We start from the raw sequence: 13,441 nt of genomic DNA, 5'->3' as shown, positions 1-13,441 counted from the left end.
ACATATGTTTAGTCTTAAAATGCCTCGTACCCTACGGAACAACTGATATCTAGAAGCGATTTTAAATCTACCGTCCGTAAGGCCAGTCTAGTCAAGAAAAGTACAAGAATCGGCGACAGGCCTGTCCAGGCCTATTCTTTAATGCCGAAGATACTATACTATACTATACTATACCTCACGGCGTAATGCGAGAAGATTGAATCGACAGGAGGCAACCACTGCAGCGCTACGGTCGTGTTGGTGCTGCGCGTAATCGTCAGGTTCCGGACGGAGTTTGGGTCTGAAGGTAATAATTTTATTTCTGGTAACTCCTTCGTACATAACTTTATCCGGAAAAAAAGTCTTGCAAAGTGAATATATCCTACAAGACTCATCGCAAGTTTAGAATTTATTGCCATTTACTCCAACAATTTCAGATATTAGTTCAATTTGAAAAATATTCTCAAATATTTGATACTAACATTGTTATCAGATCGTGTTTCATTTGAAAGTTAATATTATATCACGGAAACTAGACCGGTAACTCACAGACAGCCTGGAAGTAGACGTGAGGCTCACTCCAGAGCCCGTTGGCGATGGCGTAGACCTTGAGCTCGTAACCCGCGCCGGGGTAAAGGTCTAGCAGAACACCATGGTTCTGGCCGGTCTGACTCAAGTCAGATTCGCCTGATATATTCGGAATGATTGTTTACGATGCATAAATCGAAAATTATGATGATAAAGAATCTGTACTATGAGATAATTAATAATTAGAAGGGAAGAAGTACAGAGTAAATTTTTTATACTTGCCTGAACGAGAACTATCGGAAGTAATACCGTAATGAAGCCTAAAGTATGCACTATAGAGATACAATAAATATGATTAATTTAATAATGGTAATTTCTTAATATGTGATAGGCAATATTTCTCGAGAAAAACACAAATAAAACTTATCTAGCATCATATTCTGGAGTGGGGTATTTCTGACCGGTATCGTTACGGGTGATCTCGACGGCGTATCTGTCTTGTCGGGAAGTTACGTCGCTCTTCCACGAGACGTTCAGCCCCCGAGGCATGAGCTGTAAATCCTCTATGATCGGCGACGCCGGTTCTGTAATTTAAAAAATTCTCAGTGTTAAATTAATATTATCACACATTGGCATCAGTGAATAACAGTTTATATTTAATATTGTGTAGTAAAGTAGAAACAGCGTTTAGAATTAAGCCAACTCTGGCCTCTTGCCGTTTATTGCATTTTGCTTTGCAATTGAGTTCCACATTTAAATAGACCTGGGAAAAATAGGAATCAGTTCGTCTCCTAGTAGGAGTGGGTTTAGACGCTTAATTCGAAGATGATGAAAACATAGTGATAACATAGCTCGATTACACCTTAACCTATAACAAGACAAAAATTAGTTCATAATTCACAGTAAAAACAAACATTTGACTCACTTGTGAGTATATTACGGGTCTCAGGTCTACTCTCGACGCCATTAGATAGCGCGTAGACCAGCACGGTGTAGTTACGACCAGGGTAGAGCTCCGTGCTCATGCTTGTCTCGGTGGTGACAAGCGTGCGCGCGTCGCCGTTGAATGTCTCTAGTTCTTGGTAGATCACCTGGAGTTGGTAAGTGCGAGAATAGATCTATGAAAAATCGTATTATACCCCAAATGACATAAAAATATCAAACAGCGCCTATTTTTTATGTCCTGCCGACCCACCAAGACATTGGAATCATGACTGATTAGAGAGCATAACATATTGGAGAGCACTAATTGTCGGTAAACATTAAATGAAAATACTCTAATGCAAAAGAGAAGTCTCAAATTCTAATGTAGAAATTGTAAAAAAAATTCTTGTCAGTGATGCTTCTTGCAAAGTCTGTATTGAAGGTCTTACAATATTTCATGGTACATATGCTAAGAATATATTGAGCCTCTGGCGACCAAGCGGACAATGTCAAAAAAAAAACAGGATGTATTTTAAATATACTATTAATTTTACGCGCATAACGCGCGTTAGCAAGGGTCTTTAATTATAAATTGTCCGTACCCATTTCACTAGGAGATAAATATAAGGTGAAAAACAATTTTTCATTTAAATTATGCGAGGGTCACGAATTTTTCATATATGAAATATTTTACAATTCGATAATGCACACTAGTCATCTCAGGCTTTTCATACATTATCGTTTAGTTCGTCGATTAGGAAATATACGATAAGAAAAGTATTAAATACACCTTGTACTGATCTTGCAGAGAGCTGTTGTTAGGCCGCCATGACAGCTGCACTTGACCTGTGGTGCTGTTCTCCCGGAGACTTAAGTTCTTCACCGGCAGAGGACCTGTTTTTTACGTAATTCATACAAAATAAAAATTAACCAATAGACGAAAATCGCAATTTTATCGATTAAAATAATGTTTTTGGAAGAAAATAGGAAATGACTTATGATTTCTGTAATTATAAATGTTCATTATCATTCCAGAGTTCACGAGATGCGGCAGCCGTTATTGAAGGTCTTACAATATTTCATGGTACATATGCTAAGAATATATTGAGCCTCTGGCGACCAAGCGGACAATGTCAAAAAAAAAAAAACAAGATGTATTTTAACTATACTATTAATTTTACGAGCATAATGCGCGTTAGAAAGGGTCTTTAATTTTAAATTCTCCGTACCCATTTCACTAGGAGGAAAATATAAGTTGAAAAACAATTTTTCATTTCAATTATGCGAGGGTCACGAATTTTTCATATATGAAATATTTTACAATTCAATAATGCACACTAGTGATCTCAGGCTTTTCATACATTATCGTTTAGTTTGTCAAGTAGGAAAGATAAATATGAAGATTATTAAATACCTTGTACTGGTCTTGCAGGGAGCTGTTGTTAGGACGCCATGACAGCTGCACTTGACCTGTGGTGCTGTTCTCCCGGAGACTTAAGTTCTTCACCGGCAGAGGACCTGTTTTTTACGTAATTCATACAAAATAAAAATCAACCAATTGATGAATATCGCAAATTTATCAATTAACATAAAGTTTTTGGAAGAAAATAAAAACTGACTTATGATTTCTGTAAGTACGATGGTCGTTAACATTCCAGAGTTCACGAGATGCGGCAGCCGTTGGCAGTTGAAAATATTCGAATCAAGTCAAAATGAGGAACGATTTCTTATCAGGATAAACTAGAATTCCAAATTATATGCCAGCGTTTACTGTAATATGAAGAATAATTCTTAAATAGCACACCTTTAATATTAATATATTTAATAGGCCAAGAAGCGACGTTGACAGCGACGGTCTTGACAAGTACAATAGACATTGGTCGACTGTTTCATTCTCTTTATGAATCTTCGAACAATTCGTCAACTTTAACAATAATTCTTTTATAAATAATCATAGTTTAATGACTGACGAGTAGTAACGTTGCCAGACGTGGGCCAGGAAGCGACGTTGACAGCGACAGTCTTGACGAGGACGGTCTAGGTGCGGCCAGGCTCTATGCCGCTCGAACAATANGCGTCCACGATGATAGGCGCCTGCTTCTTGACGCCTAGGCTTAGCTGGTACCGGTCAAACTCCCTGCACAGATGTTCATTTTAATTATTATTATCTTAATAATTAATAAGTGCCAAATGCTTGCATTATTTTATTAATGATAGTGTGTCATATGCTTGTATTCTTTGATTAATGATATTGTGATATATGCTTGCATTATGTTAATAATGATAGTGTGTCATATGTTTGTATTATTTTATTAATGATAGTGTGTCATGTGCTTGTATTATTTTATTAATGATAGTGTGTCAGACTGCATATTTTATAACGTCATAATAGCATAGAAAGTATAAACAGTTGAACCTATACACTCAGAATAGGGTTATCTCACGCCCATAGAAATGAGTTAGATTTCGTCCGGATAGTGATGTACTTTTTTTCCTTTGTGTAAAAATATTAAATAACATCTCAGTGCTACTTACATTCGCTAACCACTTTCATTCTTTGGGTAAGGGGGTTTGTCATTATAAGGAGAATGGACTAATTGGGGGTGGGTTAATTTCGATATATAGAATTAGGGTGAACACAATCCGTTCAATAAATGATACAATTCGGTGAACATTTTTCATGAGTTCGGGATCACAAAAATGATTAAGATCGTCAAGATAGTAGCATCAACTTGAGGGTTCGAAACCCGCAACTAGTTGTCAAAGTTCTGGTCCGAAGAGAAAAGGCGACCGGACGGTCATTAATCAGCGACAGGCAAACATTGTATTATATGAATCAGTTAAGACGAAGAAAAATATCATTTCATACATTGCATGAACTATTAATATTGGTTTCAAGAACATACATCGCAAACGACTTTGAGAACGATAAATTTTTTAATTTATTTTTATTAACTTTTGTTTATGTCAAAATAATGAGAATTTTGTGAAATTGCAACACCCTTTTACAAAAATACTATCAATTTTTAAAATTGACTGTTATTCATGCAGTAGCGGCAGTAGCAGCAGCAGCTTCATGCTTCACCTTGAAGCGTCGCAGCGACTGCCTCCTCCCGACTCGCATCAATTTAACCGATATGCTTCACGCTAGAATTGCCACGCTCACGCAATATTCGTAGGCTAGCGTGCTCTGTAGAATGTGCTCATCTTCTTTAACGACTTGGAGAAACGCTTAGAAACCTTAGTGAAACTTTGATTAAAAAAAGGTTCAACATTCAACCAGACAAAAAGATTAACAAGACTTTTTAATAAAGACGAGTCGTTACGCTATAGAAACATCAGCAGGGTTTCTCTATATAGAGATCATTTGGTATTAAGAATTCTATTAGACACTGAATACGAAGAGCAAAGATATAACCAGAATAGCCGTTACCATCAGAGATGTTGGACGTGCAGGATCAGAACAATTCACAAGCTAAAGAATTTTTTCTGGCGACACAATTTTTGCTAATCAATGCGCGTACAAGGCAAAGCACCGCTTTATCCAACACTTATAAGAGTTTATAAATGCGACGCACACATTGTCTGCAACAAATAACGGTCTCTACACGACACTTCTGAGGCTGATTTATGATCAAATCATTTTTACTGGTTTATGATCAAATCATTTTTAATGTCAACGATGCAGATCAGTAAATATAATTTTAATGTCACTGATACATATATGCCTCAACGTTATATCTAGCTAGAATGTTATCTGAAATTGTGAAATAACTAGAGCAGAATAGTAGATAAATTAGATTTTACCGCTTCAACTGCTAGCTGAAGAAAGTCTAGCAGTGAGCACAACACGGCATTTGATCCAATTTCTACGTCACATTATGCAGAATTGGCAACGAAATTATCCTGCCGCCTGTTTACGTACCTATAATATACGATGGAAGAAATAATAATAAAATCTCGTACAATATACGATATTATACGATATAATATACAAAATAATATATGATATAATATATCGTATAATATAGGAGAGAAGAAATAATAATATACGAGTGTCAATTTTCAGAGAAGACTGCTGATGAGATTAGCACACATGGTCGCTTAAATCACCTGTTCTGATAACAATCACCCGAATTTGGTACCAAAAATCATCATTAAAACACGAATAACAAAAGAATAAATTTTCCTTCTTAACTCTCTGTTTCTGGATGAGCAGGGCGCGAAATTTCGAGATAGCTTCATTCTTGATTTAAGCTTGATAGATACAATTTTTCATGTTATTCACTCTCGTGATGTCGTCCGCAGATATATCTAACTTTTAATATTGAGTTGATATTATTAATAAAATGGCAGCAGTGTTTCCAGCTTACGCATACCGCAATATTTATCCCGTAATAGGAATTAAAATATCAAAAAATGATCGAAATTTCAATCATCCCGAAGAAATTAGGACTGCAAAATTTAGTTTGCTGATACTTTAACCAATTATCATTCAAACTTCTTATCATATCACCTTATGACCTTATGATGAGTTTAGGACGTCGTAGTACACGGTCACGCTGATGCGCCGCCTTCGTCGTCCTCCGTCTCCGAGTCGTCGTCGGATGTAACGTTGGACGTGTCAGCAACAACATATCAGCAATAGCGAAAACTAGGCGAATGGAGTTTACGTGCAATGGCTTTTAGCTGGACAGCGGCTACAGACGCACATACCGCACAGTAATGAGCAATGTAAGCGCATCCTTGCGTCAAGTTATTGCGACAAGACGAACGTGCGCGCGAACTGACTGGTCGGCTCCTGACCACACCAGGCGCCATACTTTCAAAAAAAGTTAAGAGATCATAAGTTCATCAGCCAATCATTGACGGCTTTTCAAGCAAAATCCACCAATCAGAGACAAGAAAATAGAGCGTATGTATTTACGTTCACTTAGCGAGTTTTGAAAGTATAGGTCCTGAATATTGAGCATCTGGTTTTGTTCAATGAACTGCGGTTTCGTCAGGTTTCACTTCAGAGTGTAAGCTTGTGTAAAAATTAATGCTTTTTCATATCTGTATGTTTTTTTAGATAGAGCATGATTCTTCGACCACGCGATTTGATGAAACAAAGCGGATGTCTAAAAATTGAGCTGCACATTTTAAACTGCATGAATTGAGCTCTGCATATTTTTTCAACGTAATATGTGAAGGACAGATCAACATTAAATAACAAGAAAATACTGAACTTTCATGCGCATTCATCGGTTTGCTGGTGAATCCAGAATAGGGCGTTCTCAGAACGCGGTCAAGCAATGAACGCTCGACAATACGGTGAGGTAACACTTTCAAGTTAAAATGGTCTTTTCATTTCACATTGACCTATTATAATGATCGTGCTTACGAAAGAACTAGCAGCAAGGTGAAATAATAGGTGAATGCAGGTTTAGATTTAAATTCCAACACGGTCATGTTGCATTCGTCTCCATTTGTAGTAAGTCTGTGGTGATTTGTATACGTATATTTAAGCTAATGAAATAACTAAATAGACCAATTTGTGATACAATCTCATCAAGAAGCCTTTCATCAACGTTGACTGTTGAATGAGAAACGCTAAAAACTAAATACAAAATCATTTACCTAAACTCGTAAATTAATATTATCAAACAAATATATAGAATAATTCACCTCAACTATTCCGTGTATGTCGCTAAAACCTGTACATGGACTTTTTCTATTTAATGAAAGTCGGTATAGCCTAAACGCGGGATAATTTAATTTTTCTTAATTAGCAGCAAGGTGAAATAATAGGTGAATGCAGGTTTAGATTTAAATTCCAACACGATCATGTTTGCATTCGTCTCCATTTGTAGTAAGTCTGCGGTGATTTGTACCTATATTGAAGATAATGAAATAAGTAAATGGACCGATTTGTAATACAATATCATCATCAAGCCTTTCATCAACCTTAGATGTTGAACGAAAACGCTCAACCTAAATATGAAATGATTTACCCCAATTTTAAGTTAAAATAACATAAGCTTAAACATGTAGTATTTAGCCTAAACTCTTAAATTAATGTTGTTAAACAAATACATGGAATAACTCACCTTAATTATTTCATGTACATCGCTAAAACCTGTACATGGAATAATAGACTTTTCTTTTTGATGAAAGTCGGTATGACCAAAACGTGGAATTATTTAACTTACCTTCTAAATTAAAGTTGATATAATATAAACGTGGAATAGATTTAACTTATCTTCTAAATCAAAGCAGGTATAACCTAAAAGTGGAATAACTAAACTTAACTTCTAAATCAAAGCCGGTTATAACCTAAACGTGGAACAATTTAACTTAACTTCTAAATCAAAGTTGATATAACCTAAACGTGGCAATAAATCAACTCATCTTTTAATGAAAGGTAATACAAACTTAGCATAGAAAATGACGACGGTACTGACCCCTTGACTTTAGGAGCCTCCCATCTGACGACGAAAGAGTCTGGGGTGAGACGCCTCATGTCGAACTCATCTTTTAATGTAAGGTAATAAAAACTTAGCATGGAATATGACGACGGTACTGACCCCTTGACTTTAGGAGCCTCCCATCTGACGACGAAGGAGTCTGGAGTGAGACGCCTCATGTCGAAGGTAACGTTGCGGGGGGGTGGGGGGATGGTGTGGTACTCTTGTGTCGTCGGTACAGAGACCATGTCTTCGCTCACCGTCTCTACGGTGATGTTGTATGCGCGACCTGTCAAGTCATTTCGTAAGGCATAAACTTCAATTTTATGATAATTTCTATTCTTATTAATACCTTATTACATGAAAAAAAATATTTAAATAATTTAATCATTGTTAGAATTTCAACTTAAATGACACAAGATCGAGTGAGAAAACTAATATATCATATATGATATAGTAAAGGGAACAGTAAGTAAGGGAATAGAAAGTAAGTAAGGGAACAGTAAGTGAGCAAGGGAAGACTAAGTAAGAGAACATTGAGCAAGTAAGTAAACAGTACAGTAAGTAACAACGTTTCCCTCTAAATAATACGCATTTCATCATGGAACGACAACTGATACTTAAGAAAAACCAAATAATTTCATAAACAATCTAATTGCTGTACAATTAGCGTTTACAACCCATGATGGTACCAACAGATGATGTTCGAGCTACCATCGCATGCTGTTGGATTAAGTTAGCCAAGGAAGAACCAAGGCTTTCATGTACGCGAGCAAAAACCTGACTGTTCTAGCAAGCGCCTGAGGCGCGTTGCGACGACCTTCGCGACTAGAGTGGATGCAGCTTGACGGAGTGCTAGCTTTGCGACGATAAAACAATACTGCACTAATAAGACATCTCGAGTAGCTTGGCCTATGGGGACGTTTAAAAAAAGTGAGCCTCGTCAGCAGCGTAAATTTAATTGAACTTTGCCGCTTAAACCCAGAATTTGTAAAAAGTAATTCACAACTCTTCGAGTCGCGTGTCTTCACGGATACATGAACTAAACCTGCACTTGCAATGCCATTAATTCGTATCTCATGCTATTAATTTTTGAAAAACAACATCAATCAGTTGGTAATTCTCATTACCCATTAATTACCGATTTCCGTAACTACTTTTAACTTGCTTACGTAAAATTTACCAATTTGCGTCGCCAATCATCACCATTATATAGTTGTAACAATGTCGAGGAGCAAATTCTCGATTATCAATTCTCGAGCACGAATAGCACTAGTGTTCAGCAATAAAAAGTTGAGTAAACGTTCAGAAATTGTTCAGTAATAAAAAGTTGAGTAAACGAAGATTATATTTTTGAGAGTTCTACATGCGTCTTCTAAAATTAGGAGCTCGTTTAGTAGAACGCCAGTGGCGGCGATTGCATCTAATTTCCGAATATTTCACCCCGGTGCAGTTCATTCGTCGGGACTGTCATTTCAGAATTTAAAATCGAAAAGCTGCCAGAATCTATATATACAAGAACTATCTACATATGTACACAATAGACATTTTATGCGTATTCAATAAATGATAACCGAATGTTTTAATTGAATTAAATTAAGGGGAGGTGTGTCAAAACATCCTTAAGGTGCGTCAAGACACACTTTCAAGGAGTGTCGTACGAGATTTTCATCGAGTTTGAGAGCTGCTAAGCTTCAAAACTGCTGCAAGCGTCTCATGTGAACCTAATCTTGATATGAACAGCAGTGCATACGTTTGCAATCGTGATATGAGCAGCAATGCATACACCAAAATTACCAGCAGACGAACTAACTCAATTTATGAACCACAAGGAGCACAGCATGGGATCGCCATTGAAGACAAGACACGAGCTAGAGTTCTGCGCTCACATTCCAATTCCGCCATGGACAGCGGAAGTTGCGACACTCGATGACGATTGCCGCATATCCAGTGACTTCGTCTTCAGCTTGCCCTTCTCTATAAATGGCGTTACTGGGGCATTATAGAAAACCAGCATGAAACCCGGACAAGAAACGGACTGTCCATAGCCAAATTTCGTTTTGATATATAAAGATTTATTCGACTGCAGAGTAATCATAAATAGCACTAAAAATATTGTAATTCTTGCAAAGTTAGAATTTTGGAGTCTAAAGTATGTATGTACTACAGTACAACAAATTAGAACGAATGAGTTTAAAAAATCGCACATATTGCATATCTCTTTAGAAAATCTCTAGAGATGACCAATGACAGTAGATCACGCGAGTGAGCGAGCCTTGTAGCAGGCAAGCCAGCCTGTGATGAGCTCACCGTGCCATGCATGCAGTCGTTGGCCTTCAGACCGACCGTTCGACCTGGACACAACACCTTCGTGCAAAGCTCCTTAACAATGAAGGTGTGCTAAAATTTGCATCACAATGATGATCAGTCCTTCAGAACTTGTGAGGAATCCGGTAAAATTTGCATCACAATGATGATCAGTGTCCTTTTGAATTTGTGAGGAATCCGGTTTGAAGCACGGATTGTGTATCCAGTGAAACTGGAAGACTTGGGATATCTCACGGTACTTCTCACGATCAGCCGTAACAAGCTTCAGAGCACTACCATATCATTTTTTAAGATGATTTATACTTTTATAAATTCCTTTCAATGTTTGCAACCCAATTATAATGTTTACTATCTAAATCACAAAATTTAATCTAAAATCAATTATCAACTTCTGTTCAATCTAAAAATCAAATCGTTGAAATTTAATAGTCTCATTCAGCTCCATATTAAAAATTTGGAGGGTCAAATCAAGCCTATGAAGCGGAATGAATTGAGCAGACGTACAGCACGTGGCGGATGTTTGATCAGGATTCATTGCATGGATCACTGTATTGCCACACCTGTAGAATCTTGAACCCGACTCGGTGGCGTCAGGCTTTTTCTCCTCAAGCGACTTCAATATAACTGAATTACCCTATGAGAAATAACCGCATTAAATTCATGAAAAACTCTGGTAACTTAGGAGGAAATTTTGTGGTAAATGCACATTTGAAATAATAACAAATGGATGTGCTCTTTTGAAGGGCAGACTACGCCATCGAAACTGGCTTCATTCCGGGGTCTTATATAGCCACTGAGACTGCGATACGAGTAAAATTCAGCACTGAGGCCACAAAGCAAAGGAAGGCTTGAAATTCAAAGTTCAGATGCGAGGCAACTGCCCCTAGAAGCGCGGTCAAGGTCACGGGTTCCCTGAACCGCGTTACTTTGAAACCAGAATATAGAGGCGCGCACCGACGGTTGAAACAGCCCGGGCCTCTCACCTCTGTTGCAGTCCGGACAGTATTGCATGGTACGTTCATTACCTACAGTCAACCGCTATTCTGGGTCTGCATTCTGTACTTTACTTCAAGCAGTGATATCCTCAAGCCTTTCAGTAAGAAGTTATGTATTCCTGCAATGGAGTTTCTCAAGATCGATGACCTATCGATGTTTTTCATCTGCTGGAGTCTATACGTCTCAAAGAAAAACCATTTATGTACATCAGCGCTTGGTCTATAACATTCGTCAGTAGATGTTCAAGTCTTTTATTCCCAGTCGCATCAGGTCTGTTAGATATTTCGGGCTACAGAGTAGTTACCAATCTAAAACCATTCGCTATTTCCCAACTGTTGAAATCCTTTTAAATAAGAAATGGATTTATAAGTATCACTGGAAATCGCAGAATCTTCATACTTGCTACCTACTTACGATACTGTAAAACTAAGGTACTCTAAACCTACAATACTCAAAACCCGCGACCCTTCTAAACCTACGATTCTCTAAACCTACGATACTCTAAACCTACGATACTCTATACATATGATACTCTAAACCTACGATACTCTAAACCTACGATACTCTAAACCTACGATACTCTATACATATGATACTCTAAACCTACGATACTCTAAACCTACGATACTCTATACATATGATACTCTAAACCTACGATACTCTAGACCTAAGATACTCTAAATGAAACTAAGCCATCGAAACATGATACTCTAAAAATCCCGGGTTCATTCATGGTGATTTCGTTTTGAAACTGGACGGAGCTGGTCTCCGAAACGTTTTCAATAGGGAAATGCTGAATTTTTGTGGAGTTTTCTTCGCTTTTAAATTTCTAGTGAATCTGCGATTCAAGCAATCTAGTGACATTATTGCTTGTGGACGGCGTCTATGCTGCAACCTCAACTCCAGACACGTAATGATCCATTGTTGGTTCATGTTGGACATGATCTCGGCAATCAAATGTGTAAGCAACTCGCAAACTCGCGTATTGTAAACGGACACTTTTATTGGATCAGAAAGCGGTGGTTGGGAGCGTAATTGAACGTTCCAGCTCACCAGTCAGCCGCAATACATTTGACTGGACTGAACGATACGATGGAGAAATTTTCAAATGCAATATTTAGCCAATCTTAATCAATGCAAGTAACGAATTAAGCAATCTGAATTATTTGCACCTCTTTCTGTCGATGTTGCATCAATCACTAAGTAATTCAATATCAATTAAAAGGATCACTAGAGCGTGATGAATGTGGTGGAAAATACAATCGAATCCACTAGACAGCCGTTTGAACAGGGACGTTCGAGACACAAAGACAATTGACTCATTCGGAGACCAAAAAACAGACGCGGAAGCTCCGAAGTCGCCAGCAATTGAGAACATCGCCGGGACTCGCATGACGTACGTGGACAGGAAGAGTTTATTCTTTGCCAGGCAATGAGTTGTTCTAGGTGCACCACTTCAGCGACCACACACACCGCTACATCTTAGGATTCCCTTTTGTAAAGCCCAAAGAAACTTGTAGGATAAAAATGACTGGTGTCCTTGAGACGAGGCGGTGAATGGTATGATCTGATTTAGAAAGTTCTCTTTTTACAATTAAAGAGTGAAACACTTTGAGGACAACAAATGATACTATTATTGTGTTGATCCTAGAAGCTGTATTAGGCTTTCAATAAAAAATATAACTCAGTACTCACTGCAGTGAGTGACAAAGAGCGTATTTTCTTGTCGACGAAAACGTGAAGTCACGGACGGACGGACGGACAGACGGACAGACAGACAGACAGAAAGACAGACAGACTAACATGGCGAGCACAATAGAGCATTTTTTTCCATAAATGAGAAAATGCGCTAAAAAGCAATTTTAGTTATCAACATTTGAGTTATCTCAACACCTGCGCAACTTGCAAGCAAATAATAGTAAAAAGCATGCAAAACTACAAAATCTGATCAAGTGCGTGATACGTGTCCACCAATTGAGCTGGTGATAGCTGCTTAAGTTATATAAAGCTTAATTGTTCTACCTATAGACCAATATCTCGAATGGTTGATGGAATTGACACCATTCACACCTCACAACAAAATCTATGAAATGTGCAATATGCCAATCTCAGCCATCTATAATGTTCGCACCCTAAAACGCCATCAAAAATCTACAATATCTACACCAAATTTCTGATACCTACACCCGAAAACGCCATTTATGCTGTATGCAACCTAACTATAACATAAGCAACCCAAA

The 13,441-nt window shown here is 37.7% G+C and overlaps 1 protein-coding gene across 1 annotated transcript in view; it reads right to left on the bottom strand.

Moving 5' to 3' along the window:
- Window positions 1-174: 174 nt before the first annotated feature.
- Window positions 175-13,441, bottom strand: part of LOC108679835 (tyrosine-protein phosphatase 10D) — a gene marked incomplete at its 3' end in the record, with an annotated part of 31,870 nt that continues 18,603 nt past the window's right edge. The window contains 7 exon segments of the mRNA XM_018168564.2: window positions 175-280; window positions 529-666; window positions 969-1,091; window positions 1,433-1,598; window positions 2,846-2,949; window positions 3,402-3,568; window positions 7,998-8,166. Coding sequence (XP_018024053.2) covers window positions 175-280; window positions 529-666; window positions 969-1,091; window positions 1,433-1,598; window positions 2,846-2,949; window positions 3,402-3,568; window positions 7,998-8,166 — 973 coding nt within the window.

This window comes from Hyalella azteca, unplaced genomic scaffold, assembly GCF_000764305.2.
Source record: "Hyalella azteca isolate HAZT.00-mixed unplaced genomic scaffold, Hazt_2.0.2 contig17921, whole genome shotgun sequence".
Lineage (NCBI taxonomy): Eukaryota > Metazoa > Arthropoda > Malacostraca > Amphipoda > Hyalellidae > Hyalella > Hyalella azteca.
Note: the sequence above shows the minus strand (reverse complement) of the source record. Positions and strands in the feature narration are given on the sequence as shown.